Here is a 15,424-nt window from a genome sequence, read left to right on the forward strand (position 1 = left end):
CCCACAGTGTCTATTTTTCTCCTACCTTTACTAAGAAATTGTATGTGTTTATAACTTGCAGGTGTATTTCCACTTTTTTTTAAACAAATGAGAAGTGTGCTAACACACTTGCACACTGTGTAATGGAATTTATATGATGCTTTGGTTTCTTTCCTCTTCTGTGGGGAAAAAAAAGATGTCTGAAATGTCTGAAATTCTCATATGTGTCCCTGTTAGCCCTTTGCCTACTCCTAATACCCTGGACCTCTCAGCCGATTGCAATGGATTCCTAAGTAGCTTGCTTCCCGTCCGGCTCATTCAAGGCACCACCACCAATAAACAGTGAGCGCTCATCATCTACTGAAGGGTGAGACACACTTTGTAAAGACAGAACTGATTCCCTTAAAAACCTGTCGGTGGCTCTCCACGGGCCGCAGAGAAGAGGCTCTGGTCTGGGCTGGAGGTCTACTTCCAGTTCCTCCCCATGAGCCGCAGAATAGAGGCCCAAGTCTGGTCTGGGAGGCTCTGACTTCTGGTCCCAGCCAGCATTTCCAGTCAGCCAGCCCTTCCCACATACTCTGCTCTAAGGTCACCTCACTGCTGATTCCCTAACATGCCAGTAACTTCTACCCCTCTGTTCCTGCTTTTCTCTCTTCTTGGAATGACCTCCCTTTCCTCTTTACTGAGTGTTTCTCTCCTTCCCAGATCTGATCAAGTGTCAACTTTCAAGAAACTTTCTTCTACCCTATCCAGGAGGGGAATACAGGCCCCAGTAAACATGTTTATTCCTGTTCAACAAGGGTGATAAGGACAGTCTTTCCTCATGAGTTGCTGGTACAATTGCTGACATCCTCTAACGTTCTCCAATCTCCTTGTTAGCCCTGATCCCTCCCCGCACCCCTAAATTAACGTCTTTGCTGCTTCATCTGGAGCTCCATGAAATACCCTAAAGCCAGCACCTTTTCCACTGCTCTCTAGTTCAGCGTTTGTTAATCTATTTGACCCGTTCTCCTCCTATACTATAAATTAACTAGTATTAGTTTACTTTTGCTTCTCGAGACCGTGACCCAGTGTCTTGCGCTTAGTGTGTGCTCAGTGCGTACTGAGTTGAATTCAGCTTGATCTCTAAGTTATTTTAGGTAGATTTATTTCCCTACTTGACTAATCCTTCCTGGCAATGTGAGGTGATGTGGCACTAAGCACACATAGTCGTAACCAAGGGCAGAAGGTCTTTAAATGTTTTCAGTCTCAAGCTGCTTGACATTCTGATGAATGCTATCAACCAAGAAAAAAAAAATTGTTCGTATGTACGTGTTACAAATTTTGCAAACCATTCCTGGATTCTCTTTGAAACCCTTGACTTCCAACTGTGTGCTTTAAGAGAATGCTATTTGTGTTTTATTGCAGGGGAATAGCTCATTTTTGAGTGTTGTAACTTTGGGGGTAATGTTTTCCTTGACATTTGACTCTCTTGTCTTAGGTACACTTCTTGACTGAGTTGGATATTTGATGATCTTAAGGAATTTCATTTTCCTTTAGGTCTGAAACTAATATTATGGTTATATTTTAAAATATCCCTTATCTTTTAGACACGGGTACTGAATTATTTCTAACACTGGCTTTAATCTAATTTTGTGACAGTGAGGGCAGAGACTGAGTAAGAATATTAATGAGACAAAACTCACCATGCTGTTAACAGTTTAAACTGGGCAGTGAGTACATAGACTTCGTTAGACTTATTCTCTTTGAGATTTTTCCGTAATGAAGTTTTGAAAAGGAAGGTTTGAGACTTCCCTGGTGGTCCAGTGGTTAAGACTCTGTGCTCCCAATGCAGGGGACCCAGGTTTAATCCCTGGTCAGGGAACTACAGCCCACATGCCACAATTAAGGCATCCTGCATGTAGCAAGTAAAATCCTGTGCAGCCAAATAAATTTTAAAAAATAAAGAAATAAAAAGGAAGGTTTGGAAGTATTACAGCCTCTTAAGAAATTGTTGTTTCAGTTTTTTTAAAAAAAGAAAGCAATATGGATACAAATGTTCTTTCTCTGTTTTTGGAGTTTAGCTTATGCAGTTATCCATTTAATGTTAAAACAGTTACACCTAAATCTGCAAAACATTGTCTTGTGAACAATGCATTTGCATAAACTGTTCATGTCACACTTTAACTTCTCCCCCGAATGAAGAAGGGGTAGGTGGCATATCTCAGCACTGTGTCACAGGCTTATGAATATCCTGATGTCAGTTAATCTTCATCCTTTTTGAACTCTGACAGAGTAATTTGCAGACAAGTCTGAACAAGGGGTGCAAATGTATTTCGTTTAACTGAGAAAATCAAGATATGAATGAAGTAGAGAGACCAATTTTCTTCTCCGTCTCATAGACCACGTCAGAAGACGTTTCCAAAGAAGGAGTACTTTGGTAATGTTGTGAGCAGCATCAGTGTAGTTAGAACAAATATCTCAGTGTAGGAAAATGAGGACCACACTCAGGTGTGCCTGACACACCCGTCCTCAGGGTTTGCTTAACTAAATGCTCATTTTGACACCTGCTTTCTGAATTCTAAAACTTTATAACTTGTGTGTCCTGATGTTTACATTTCTTGTATGATGTTTTGGACTTATGAAATGTTAATATATCCAGAGGCCAACATGAAATATTTTGGTATCATTTATAATCTTGCAGATTTTTTTTTTTTTGGAAAGGTTTTTAAAGCATATTTAGTTAAGCTTTAAAGCCAAGCCTTCACAATATCTACGGCAATGCAGCCAATCCAGTCTCATTGCCAGGTCATGTTGAAGTACACACTCGGGTGCTTCCAACTTCAACTCATATGTATTTATATTAGCTAGGTCACTGTGGAATTTAAAACTCTAGGCTGCTGCCTCTTTATCTCTGAGTATAGTAAAGCAATTGCAATAATTAAAAATAGAAAGCTATTTCTGCATCAGAAGGGAAAGGTAGTGTTTGCCTTCCCAATAAATACATTTAAGGTAGAAAATCGGTGTTTTTACGTCTTGTTATCTGATTGTCTTTTGCTGGGTTTTTAGAACAACCCAGCAGACAAAGCAGCCCTTAAAACTACATTCATCAGCCTCTGAGTAAAATCTCTTCCTGGTCTGTTGATTGTGGAGTATAGCAGTCCCATTAAGTAGCCTCTTCTGACCTGGTGGGAAATGATTATGGATGAGCCCTGGGAGACAGCCAAGCACAGCCCCATAGCCCTGAGAATTAGAGTGGCAAAGCCAAGGCTCTGTGATGAAGTGGCTTTTCCAAGGCAATCTCTCTTGCTTTCACTTTGTTCATATATAAAACAGGGATGGTAACCAAACTTACATGTGACTTTGAGGATTCTTGAGGATGCCCTGTGAACTATAAAGTGTTATATAAAAACTAATTGATATTTTTAGGGCCAATTCTCCCTGTTTTTACAGTTGAGAAGTAGATGAATAACAGTTGTAGGCCTAGGTAAGAAGTCATTTTAAAGTAAAATTGTATAGAAATTAGTATTCATATAAGCCCTTCTCCCTACATTTTGGAAGAGATTCATTTTTCAAGAGAGACTTTCATAAAAGATATAATTCTAATAACTATCTCAGGATTAACATTATATATATATATATGTGCATGTATATATATATATTGATAAGAAAGATCTTGGTGCGTATCTGTTGTTTTCAGCAAATCCCAAATGATATATGTGATCTTTGTCTTCAAGAGGCTTCCAGTGTCCTCTAGGAGACCTGCCAGTCTCTGACACAATAAGGACTAGAGTCCTTTGCCTGTTCAAGTGGCTGTCTGGCTCCTTCCAGTCTTTCAACTTTAATTTGAACAATGTGGTTATTCCCCTATCCACCCACAGGTTTCCTGCTCCCAGAGTGCCCTCCTCCACACATTTCTGCATCACATTTTACTCAAATCCTTCTCAGCTCCTCCTTCAAACAGCCTTCTCCAATGCCTAATCTGAGCAACACAGTCCACATATGTAGGTTCCCGAATGGGTGGCGCTCAGTGGGAGGGTCAGAGAAAATGAGATTCTGAACAGAGTCTGGAAGGATTGGTGAATTTGAGCAGGTGAGCCAGAAAATGGAAAACATTCCAGGGAGAACAACCCCTAAGAAAACAACTCCATAATATACTATAACAAAAATATTTATAAAATAAATATTGCCTATAATTTTCTGGCTGACCATCTTAGAACTAGAAATCTTTAAGTCGTAGAAGTGGTAGATTATATTTTAAAGCACACTGGGTTTGTTGTTGTTCTCAAGTAGTTTATGACATCACATGTTTTCGACTAAACTGAAAATTATAAAGCAGTATCTTTAGAATTGTTGGTAGCAGGAAAGTTAATAATGGACATGAAGCAATGGAAGAAAAAAATCATATACTTATTAGAATATTGTGTCCTTGAATACAAACTGATTCAAAATTATCCAAAATAGTTAAAATATCAATAGTCAAAACATCTAGACAATCAAATGAGTAGGAAATTGTTTATGAAATTTATTTTGCAAATGAAATATAATCCATGGAAACTGTTTTTATCTATACAGTACCTTTAAAGAATTTTATTCTCTGATTTTTTTTCCAATTGGATTGTTCTGATTTTTTTCCTACTTTTATTGACGAATGGAATAGACTGAAATAGTTAAACCTGAGAGATGCAACTCAGGGATTTAGTAATCAGATTAATGTGAATCATTTTAATGCGGGATTGTGATTGTCATTAGGAGTTTCCACAACATTTTTTCCTTTATATTTACTGGGGAAAAAAATTTGTGATAATTTAAAATAATTTCTAAATTTTTTAAAATATAAAATCTACCACTATCAGCAGTGTATACAAGAATATTTTTCATTCTTAGCTCACTCTGATTTCTGTGCTGGGGCCATGGGTCTCTTCAACAAGTATCTTTTGGGCAGTTAAATACCAGCTAGAATGAACTGACCTGTTCTAAATTTGGCATGTGACGAGTGAAGAGTGCCAGAAAATGTTCTGATAGTCATATTTGTAAACTATTTTGAAAATAAAAGGTTTAGATAACTCACTGAATGACCCATTCTTTTGACAAACACCCAAGAGAGTGCTTTCATTGTTCTTGCCTGATTTTTTAACTGGAGGTGTAGCCTTTGGTATTTTTTGTTTTGTTATCTTTAATTATCTTAATTACAGAAATGATGTATTAATAGGAAAACAATAATAACAAATTTGTGAGAGATGTAGAATTATGTTTCCTCTTCTCATAATCCAACTTATTTTTATGTTAGATGAGGACTTTCAGAAAATAATTGTTAGATGCACTGTTATTTTGAGGAGTACTAAGTAAATTGAAGACAACCACTGGGCAGAGAAGGGTAACAGTAATGAATATTAACTCTTCGCACTGTGGAGACTTTATCATAAGCCACTGCGAGGTATGCAATTTTATAATATTCTACTGTCATCCTTTTTCACATATTCACACAAAAGACTTGAATGGTTTTCAAACCAGCCTCTATGGCTTCCTGGATTTGTGACCATTTCTAAGAAAAAAAAAGAACAGGACATACGTTCTTCTCAGTATACAAGGTAATAGAAAGGGGTTATTGTAAACAGGAAGGAGAAGCCCGTGTTTCTGGTACAGAGGAAGCTGCTGGCTAGAGGAAAGGATGCCACTTCTCCGCGTGGAGGAGTGTGAAGATGGTGTTTACATTAGGGTCGAGCCTCTGCAGGAAGCAAGTTGAGCACTGGCTCCCATAGTACCAGAAACCAGGGAGCCATAAATTTCCTACTATTTACATGTCCATGAGAGTGAGGATTTCTGTTAAATCCTCTTGCTAAAGATGAATGTGTTTGTCCTTACTAGAACTCCACAGAGAACTATTTGGCGTTTTGGAGGTAACATATGCTAATTTAGTTTATCCAAGTGCTGAACTAGACATTAAAATTAATATTTATGCTTCACTCTCTCTTAACTCTAAACCCATAAAATCCATAAGGCAAATAATGAAAAAGCTGCCGTCAAGGATCGTGTAAATTGTTACCCTACAATTTTGGTTGGTTCTTTGGAGGAAGTGCATTCTGAGGAGACAGTTGATGGGTTCTGGCCCTGGCTGTTCTGTGTTTGATTTTTCCTCTTTGATCTCTGCTGTTATCACCAAGGTTAGAATGGAATGCATGGCCTCAGACAAGTGGCATGACATCTCAGAGTCTTATCAGAGTCTATCAGAGTCTTAAGCTTATCAGAGTGGGTCTAGGTTTAGTTCTTTGGGTTTCAAAGTGTTCCAAGCTTCATGGATAGCCATTATAAGTTAAAAAGTAAAAAACAACAACAACATACATCGAATTGTTAAAGCATTACTAAACACAATTTGAAACTCAAATTCATCATGTGATGGACTTTAACATACTGGAGACCATTCCTTCTTAACTCACACTGCCAGGTAATTTTGTGCAGTGCTTGGCTCAGAAGTCCACCTGCTAGAAAGTGAGCACCAGGCCTCTTATCTATGCATCTTGTCTGGTCCCCACTGCATCCCTATTGCCCAGAACCAGATAGGGCTTCCTGGGTGCCGCTAGTGGTTAAGAATCCGTCTGCCAGTGCAGGAGACGTTAGAGACTTGGGTTTGACTCCTGGATCTGGAAGATCCTCTGGAGGAGGGCATGGCAACCCACTCCAGTATTTTTGCCTGGAGAATCCCATGGACAGGGGAGCCTAGCAAGCCCCAGTCTACAGGGTTGCAAAGAGTCAGACAAGACTGAAGTGACTTAGCACAGTACAGTGTATGTTTAATAAGTGAATGCAAAGGAGTTATTCTCTATATATTTAGGCTTTTTTAGAAAGTATACATGAGAGTTTGTAATTGTGCTCTGGTCTTCTTTCCCCCTTTTAATTTGAGTTTGTATGCTGCTGCTAGGTCACTTCAGTCGTGCCCGACTCTGTGCAATCCCACAGATGGCAGCCCACCAGGCTCCCCCGTCCCTGGGATTCTCCAGGCAAGAACACTGGAGTGGGTTGCCATTTCCTTCTCCAATGCATGAAAGTGAAAAGTGAAAGGGAAGTCGCTCAGTCATGTCCGACTGTTTTCGACCCCATGGACTGCAGCCCACCAGGCTCCTCCATCTATGGGATTTTCTAGGCAAGAGTACTGGAGTGGGGTGCCATCGCCTTCTCCGTGAGTTTGTATGATTCACTCCTTTAAAATCGTACCTGGGAATGCAGTCTCATATAAGTGTGCTGTGTCCCATAAGTCCCAGGGCTAAGACTGGATACTTATATCCAGTGTATGCTCTCCTCATTGTGAAATAGGCGTGTGTAACTTTGTGTGTGTGTGCAACTCTTCAAATAAAGCTTCATCTGCTAGACAGGCTTGGGCAGGTTCCCTCCTGGGAGAATGGGGGCAGGAGTGGCCTGGGAGAACTCACAAGTGAGAAGACATTTGGATTTCTGCCCACCACCAAGTTTGAACTTCCTGAAGGTCCATTCCCATGTTTTTTAAGCCACTGCTCCAAAGCAATATTCTACCACTAGCTACCAGTCTTTTTTGTTTTGTTTTTCAGAAAATTCTGTTTTCTTCTCCTTGATTAACATGCTAAGAGAGGAACAGATTTCAATCCCCCTTGCCATAATAACTTACCATCTAATCTTCTGTTTGTACTGATAGTAATAAACATTCCCATCACTTTTGTGTTTGATACAAAATTAGCCTAAATCAACTGCGCCCTGGCATTTGACACCACTCCCTGCTAATTTTTTAAACTTAATTTTTTTCGGTTCACATCAAAGTTAAGGGTACAGAGATTTCGTATATACCCTCTGCCCACATACATAGCCTCCTCATTATCATCACTCCTCACCAGAGCTAATCAGTGATACATTTGTTTTGTCTAAAACTGACATTATTGTTTGGCAAACAAAAATAAATCACTCAAGGAAATATCTGCCTGATTGCTGCTCTGATATGTGTAGACCCGTGTGTATAATTTTCAGTTCTTGAGAGCAAGGCCCATCTTTGGCTTTGCTTGCCTTTTTTCCTCTGTAGTATGGGGTCTTCCAACCTTGACACTGGAAATTTTGGACCAGATAACCTTTTGCTGTAGGGGGCTCTCCTACAACATTATAGATGGTTCAACAGCATCCCTGGCCTCAACCTACTAGATTCCAGTAGCACCCCAATCCTCCCAGCATGACAAACAAAAATGTCTGCAGACACTGCCAAATGTCCCTTGGGAAAGAAAATTAAATTAACCCTGGAGTGAAGCCACTGCTGTGTCGCAGTGCTTGACACAGAGTAAGCTCCCCTCAAATGCTTGATAAATTAATAAATATGTTTAAACCACAGCTAGACATTTAATCATTGGGTATTTGTCTGTTTCATGCTACCATTTCCTCTAAATTCTCCCAATTTACAGCTTGAAGTTTCGTAGTAGGTATGCAGCTCTTATCACCATCCTCTTGTAGATAAAAATTCTAAGGGTCTCATCTAGCACAAAGGTTTTAGGACATTTTGTTAGTAAAACACCCTGAGATGTTATGTTTGAGGGATGGCTTTTCTAAAAACTGAAGTATATACAGTGTGTGTAGTTGAAGGTGTGTTTGTGTTTTTCAGAGTGTTGAGATATAAGAATGACATCAGCAAGATTAGGCCATCTGGGAAGCTGAGAGGGGTGGTCAGTTGCTGGGGGAAGGGAAGGGCCCAGGAGAGATTGCATCTGGGGAAAGTGGAAGCTCCCAGAGAAGGAGGTGTGCTTGCCCCAGGGACTTTGTATAGAGTTCATTAAATAGATAGCATGAATGGATAAGCAGAGTGAAACTATTTAGGAGTTATTTATACTTCTTGGGAGTTTTTGAAAATAACTTCATTGAGATGAAATAAAGGACATGATGTAATCATCTTATTTCAATGAAGAGGTTGTACAGTGATACTTAAAATGTAATTTCTGAAATATTTTAATTAAAAGGGAAGCAAAAATACAGTATTCAAAAACAAGATAAAGTTTAAGACATGAAATAGATTTGGAAATGTTATAATGAAAATTTAATCATGATGCTTTTATGGCTTCTTAAGGAAGATTTAGATGAACATAATTAACTCTTAGTGTATTTTTTTTCACAGCACAATTCCTTAGGCTTTTGATCCCTCTTTCTTATAAAGTCATTGCTTAGCACAATTTAAGTTCCAACTGTTAATGTTCCTCACTGGAAACTATTGTTGTAAAATTTTGAGAAGACAACTGTAGTTTATTGTTTTGTACTTTTTAAGATAAATATTTTTGTTCTTTGATTTCATTGATTATAAAAGTGAAGAGGATATGATATGAATATAACAATAATATTTATATTAAAGAATATTTGACTGTATTTAAAAACATTCTTCTTTTATAGATAGGCTACTTAGTTTAAATTTTAATGTTATTGCAATTATTATAAATACTGAAAGTTATGTAGAATTTGCTGGGAGATAGAATGAAGCTTGTTGTAGAGGCTGGGTGATTTTGATTCCAGAGAGGAATCATGATAAAGATATTGACCAAACTAATGTTATGCTGGGCAACAAAATTGTGTATTATTATTATAGGTATATATTTAGTTTATTGCTTTAGAATGTTCATAATTTAAGGTTTCACAGAGCAATTTAATTTCTTTTCTTTTGAGAGAATGATGCTGCAGTATTATCAACCCAAATGATCCCAAGACAATGTTTTATACAGGATTTTATGATGTTTGTTCTTGCAGTTTTAGCTTTAATGGAAGGGAGAATAGTTTATAATTATGGACATATTTTTAGTTCTTTTTATGGAAATTATTTTACCTATTTGGAAGATAGAATAAAAGGTAATTCTTGAAACTTGCTCCTAAACACAGAGTATTTCCCTAGAATATTGCAGTGAAGTGGCTCAGTAATATTTTGAGTTTTGTGCGCTGGTGTTATTGCATCTTTACAACACACTTTATTCTTTGGGTATAATTTTGTAGGGCAACAGTATTATACCCAAAGGATAAAGTGTGCCTGGGAAATCCCATGGACAGACGAGCCTGGTGGGCTGCAGTCCATGGGGTCACAAAGAGTCAGATACAACTTAGCGACTAAACAACAGCAAAAATAATTTTTAGTATCAGAATCAATCAGAAGTCTTTTTGTTTCCATTGTCTTAAGTAATATTGATTGTACACAGAGAGTTTCACTTTGGAGTTTGGTATTTTTTCTTTTCTTTCCTGCTGTAGACACATAGTTTTGAAATTTGGGCAGAACGCTCTGCAGTTACTTTATTTGAAAAATGCTAAGTAAAAAACTGCCTTTCTTTGAGTGTATTTTCATCTTCTTCTCAAGTTTGTGTATTGAGCCATGGGGAATGCTTTGGAACTGCATTCCCTGTCATGATAGCCACTAGGCATGTTGGCTGTTTCAGTTTTAATTAGTAAAAATTAAATAAAACTAAGCATTTTCTTCCTCATTCACACTAGCCACACTTCAAGGATGCTACAGGTGTCTAGTGGCTACCATATGAGACAGTGCAGATACAGAACATTTTCACTGCCATACACAGCAGTGTTAGGTACACCTTTCCAGGATGGGTGTGGGCAGACTACAGCCTGGAGGCCCATTTTGAGCTTGTATTTATTTTGTAAATGAAGTTTTACTGGAATGCAACCAGGACCACCTCTTTGCATTTTGCCTGTGGCTACTTTCAGGCTGTAACAGCGAAACTGAATAGTTAGACTAGAGACCTGGTAGCTCGCAGAGCCTAAAATACTACCTTTCTGTCCCCTTCTGGAAAAAGATTGTGACCCCACTTTAGAGGATCCATATTCATAATGTCGAGGTTGTTTGAATAGCAGTTATTCTATGTGTAGAATATATTAGCGGTATTAAATGCCTCACATAAAATAGGTTATCATACTTGAGAGATGAGCCAGACCAGGACAGGCAAGATCTCTTAATTACTAGTTGAGAACAGGCTTCCCCTAGGAGGGACAACTGGAAGATATGTCTGTCTCTGATTGATCAGACACTTTCCAAAATGGAGAGAATTAAAGAAGAGTATAAGGGAAGGCAACACACCAGGTGTCAGTCTACTCAAGGTGGGCAGGGCAAGTGGCAGAATTAGTCTACAGTAGCCGTGAGACCCCCTCAGTGCTGCTGGCCCCTCGTCACACTGCTGCCCAGAGTCTGGTTGGAAGTGAGAGATGGAATGTGAAAAGGGCGTGAGATCAGTTAGCCATTTAGGCTCAAATAGAAATTGGTTTACAATTGTTATTTCATTAATAGAGGACCTGGTCTCTAATGTTTGATTAAGTGGATCATTTTAGTATTTTTATGACCTCATCTTCTAACATTTCCAATTTTACATACAATTTTTTTTAAATATGTACTGTTTTAAACCATGGAGTATTTCCATTTTGGTGGGACATGAGCTTATTTTTCTCTGTGAATGTTTGAGTTACAGTGTTCTGAATGGAAGCCAAATTATCATGCTGTTAGTGGATATCAAGTTATAAATTGTAATGCAGTGTTATAACTGTGAGCTTTTTTGGTTGGCCTAGGAGAACTGCCGTTGTTGCTCTTCTGCTGTGACTTGCCCAGGTTTAGGCTGGTGGAGTTTCTTAGTCTATGTGTCCTTGCTCTTCTTCGGCCAGGAGTCAGTGAATGCCTTATAAAGGCTGACCCTCTCTGGAGCAGATTATAATGTAGCACCGGAGCTAAATTTAGAGAAAAGCCAAGCCTCTGCTCCAAATAGTAACAGCTAAGTGATAGAAACTTTTGGTGAACAGAATATCTTCTCTTAGTCTTTCAATATCACTAGGTGAATCTCTGTTTGTGTGTGTTTGTTTATTTTAATTTTTGATGTTGTGTATGTCAAAAATCTTTGCATACTTTTTTTAAACATTTATGTGTTCTTACCTTATTTTCCACATAGAATATGTTCAGGTTGTATAAAACAAGCCCACATAACTGAACTTTGAAGATACAAACTTTCCTGTTTAAAGCTAAAGAAGGTATTATAAACAGAGCTAAAGAATTTTTAAAATAGAGTAATTCACTCCTAGGTAGGTTGTGTTTGGTGGTAATTCTCCATTAGCAGGAAAATTTAAATAAGATAATAAGGTAATTAGAGAATTCTATGTATTTATACTGTAGACTCTAATAGAAGGGGCACACACTTTAAAAATATTTTTAAATTCTGAAATAAAAACATCTTTGGCAAAGGGTAATGCCTTCCTTACATGTTCAGCTACTGGAGAAGTTTCAGGCTCTATTTTTGGTTTTGTATCTCAGTACAAGACCCAAACCCTTTAACAGGTATTTTTTCCTTTGCTAACACAAGAAAATATTTTGTATGGCATTTGTTGTGTTTGGGGAGGTATGGAAACATTAAGGAAACCACATGCACACTTAGGTATATTCATTACTTGTGCCCCAGTGGAAACGTTTGCTGATCTAGAGTGAATCTGTTGAAAATGCCAACAGGGAAAATCCTGAATGAGAGAATTTTTCTGTAAATATTAGAAACTCTATTTCCAGTGCCTCTCAAGTGAAATAAGATTTCACTGATTAAGGTTATTGCATTTGTAACTGTTTCACTATGCAGCTGCTGCCCCTACGCATACACCTGTCAATCCCTTCTCTACTCTTGACCTAGGGGAGCCCCACTGTTGTTTCACCTGCCTCATTGTTCTGTAAATGTTTGTGTTTTATCTCTGCTGGACTCTGTGCTCTTTGAGGGCTTGGAATCTAGCTTAGTCACCTTTATATCTAAAAGCAGAATGTAGTAAGTTCACTTTATAAGACTGGTAAAAATTCTCTCTCTTTAACCATGAAAGAAATTACTTTTGGGCTTTGTTACTTTATTTTTAATGAATTTCACTTGTGAAATGGCAATTCAAGTTTTTCCATGATAAATAGATTGCTTTCTGTGTGAAAATAGGTGTTTCTCTTCTTTCACGGGATGGGTGGGAAGAAAGTTTTGGTACATAAATTGAATAATAATTTTTCCACATTCTTGAGAATGTTTTTTAATTATAATTTTTAAAAACTTTGAAAGAGAAATAATTTGCTTGACATTATCTTGAATTGTTTGGTCTTCATAACTTAGGCAATCTAGATACATTTTCAGATTGTAATATTTATGTCAGCAAGGTTATTCTCAGTTTGTAAAAGCTCATTTTAGAGCAGGTTTTTCACTTTTTAAAAAGATAATTTATGATATTTTAAATTATTAAGTCCAGTAGAAGAATTAAAAAGCCCACATTTGCATCCTCTGAAGTAAACAAACAAATGAAAAACTGTTTCTTTTCTCATTCTTAAATGTTCCTTGCCTAGAAAAGCAAATATTACATGTACCTCCTTTTAACCAAAAAATTATGCTTTGCACTCTTTTATTCAATTTGCTTTTTTCCTTCACAATTTCCCTTGAACATCTTTCTCAGTATGACAGCTTATTGACAATTATTTATTCAATACTTGCTCTCAGTGTTGTTTTAGGTGCTAAAGATACAATTTTGAGTAAAACCTGCGAAGTCCCTGCCCACAGGGCGGTTACACTGTCATCAGGGGAATAGACCATGGCAAACAAATACTAAAAAATGCCAGGGGCTGCTATGAGCAATGAAGAGAAATAAAGCTAGAGAAAGACACGGAGCCTTGTTAGTCGGGATGGCCTGGGAATTTCTCTGAAAAGGAGGTGTTTGTGTGCAGAGAGTAAAGCCACATGAATGCCTTGGGAAAGAGTCTTCCCAGAAGAAAAATGACCTTCCCTGGCCCAGTGGGAAAAGCAGAGGGCTGGGTGACTAGAGGGGTGAGTGATGGGAAAACGTAAGTGTAGGAAGCTTGATCAGAGAGGTAGCAGGGCCGTATGTAGTACATTTGCATCTAATTCATTTTGTAATGCTTCATAGTTCCATTCAATGGCTTATTATAACTTATGGAACCAGATACAGGTTTATGGGTATTTGACTTTTTCATTTATTTATGCATCCAACAATGTTGCAACTAAATCCTTTTATATACACATGCGTATATTTACATACTTATGTGGGTATAACTAGAAGAAATTCCTTGTAAAGGAATTGCTGGACCATAGGTTTTGTACATGTAAATATTTATATTCACCAAATGCTTTCCAAAAGTATTGCATGGAGTTTATCCCTTATGCCAAAGTTTATGTCTATGGTTATTATCCTTGTGTCTTTTGTCAACACTAGATATTATTAAACTTTAAAAGTTTTGCTAGTTCAGTAGTTACAATTATCTCATTTTGAAAAGTATATTTAGATGACTAAAGTCAAACATACTTACTGGAAATATATTATATGGGCTGTTTATTTGAAGCACATAATCTTTATTTTTTTGTTTTCAGAAATTTTATGAATAAGCATCAGAAGCCAGTGCTAACAGGCCAGCGGTTCAAAACTCGGAAAAGGGGTAAGTTGTGTTGTGTTTGTGTGTGTATGGCGGGGGCAAGGAGGGCAGGGAGGTGAGGAATGTTATTTAAAGTTCTAATCAATATATAAGTTTGGAGATTGTCAAATTTAACAATATAAAACCAGTTATTTTACTAGCAAAGGCCAGTTTCTTCAGGAATAGCCCAAAGAAATTGCAATTCTGGATATTTGAACTATGGGGCAAATCAGAACAAGGATGAGGAACTTGCTCTAGTAGAGAAAAGAGGGAAGCTGAGAGGGCCTGTAATAACCCAAGAGTCACATTAGGAAGCTGGAAGTCCAAAGTATGGAGGCTTCTCATAGGTTGCACTGGTACACTCTCTGATTGGCTGGGCTTTGGTTAGGTGGAGAAAAGTTTTCTTCTTCCTTCTGGATAGTAAAGTAGGCAACAGCTTTCTGTTGGAGACTAGAGATGAGGGCATTAAGTCTCTTCCTGTTTGGAATAATTGATGGTGCATGAGAGGGTGTAAGAGCTCCCCCTACAGGCATGTCTGGACTCCAGTTGTAGCTGAAGTGAAGTGAAGTGAAAGTCATTCTGTCATGTCCGACTCCTTGCAACCCCATGGATTATACAGTCCATGGAATTCTCTGGGCCAGAATACTGGAGTAGCTAGCCGTTCCCTTCTCCAAGGGGATCTTTACCAGCTGAGCTACCAGTGAAGCCCACTTCTATGTGAGGTTTCTTAATTCCACAAAGAAGAATTAGTATTATCTTTGTTTCCACCTAACCTCACTAATTCCTGTCTTTTGAGCTCTGACTGTAAAATCTAAAGTTCTGCATTCCAGCTTCAGAACTGCCAGTTATTTAGGAGTTTGATTTTTGAACAAGGCATTTAACTTGTCTGAGCTTTGTGTCTTTAGCTACAAAATGAGGGTAATTATGTCTGTTCAGGTTGCCTTAGTCTCATGTGAGGCTATGAAGGCAATTGATAAACTTCACTATTTTTGACATTTGCCTTTGCACTTGTGGTTTTTGCTTTCTTTATGTTTTTAAGAAAATGTTCATATGCAAAGATAGTAA

At 37.9% G+C, this 15,424-nt stretch overlaps 1 protein-coding gene and 1 non-coding gene across 3 annotated transcripts in view; both read left to right on the forward strand.

The window, feature by feature from the left end:
- BZW2 (basic leucine zipper and W2 domains 2) overlaps window positions 1-15,424 on the forward strand; it is a 62,323-nt gene that overhangs the window by 2,726 nt on the left and 44,173 nt on the right. For both annotated transcript variants that reach the window (XM_019958496.2, XM_019958497.2), the window contains exon 2: window positions 14,319-14,383. In XM_019958496.2, coding sequence (XP_019814055.1) covers window positions 14,326-14,383 — 58 coding nt within the window. In that variant the 5' untranslated portion in view covers window positions 14,319-14,325. The remainder of the gene's footprint in view (window positions 1-14,318; window positions 14,384-15,424) is intronic.
- On the forward strand, window positions 1,771-1,843 carry TRNAG-CCC (transfer RNA glycine (anticodon CCC)). The gene has a single exon. It is a non-coding gene; the product is annotated as a tRNA-Gly (tRNA).

This window comes from Bos indicus, chromosome 4, assembly GCF_029378745.1.
Source record: "Bos indicus isolate NIAB-ARS_2022 breed Sahiwal x Tharparkar chromosome 4, NIAB-ARS_B.indTharparkar_mat_pri_1.0, whole genome shotgun sequence".
Taxonomy (NCBI): Eukaryota; Metazoa; Chordata; class Mammalia; order Artiodactyla; family Bovidae; genus Bos; species Bos indicus.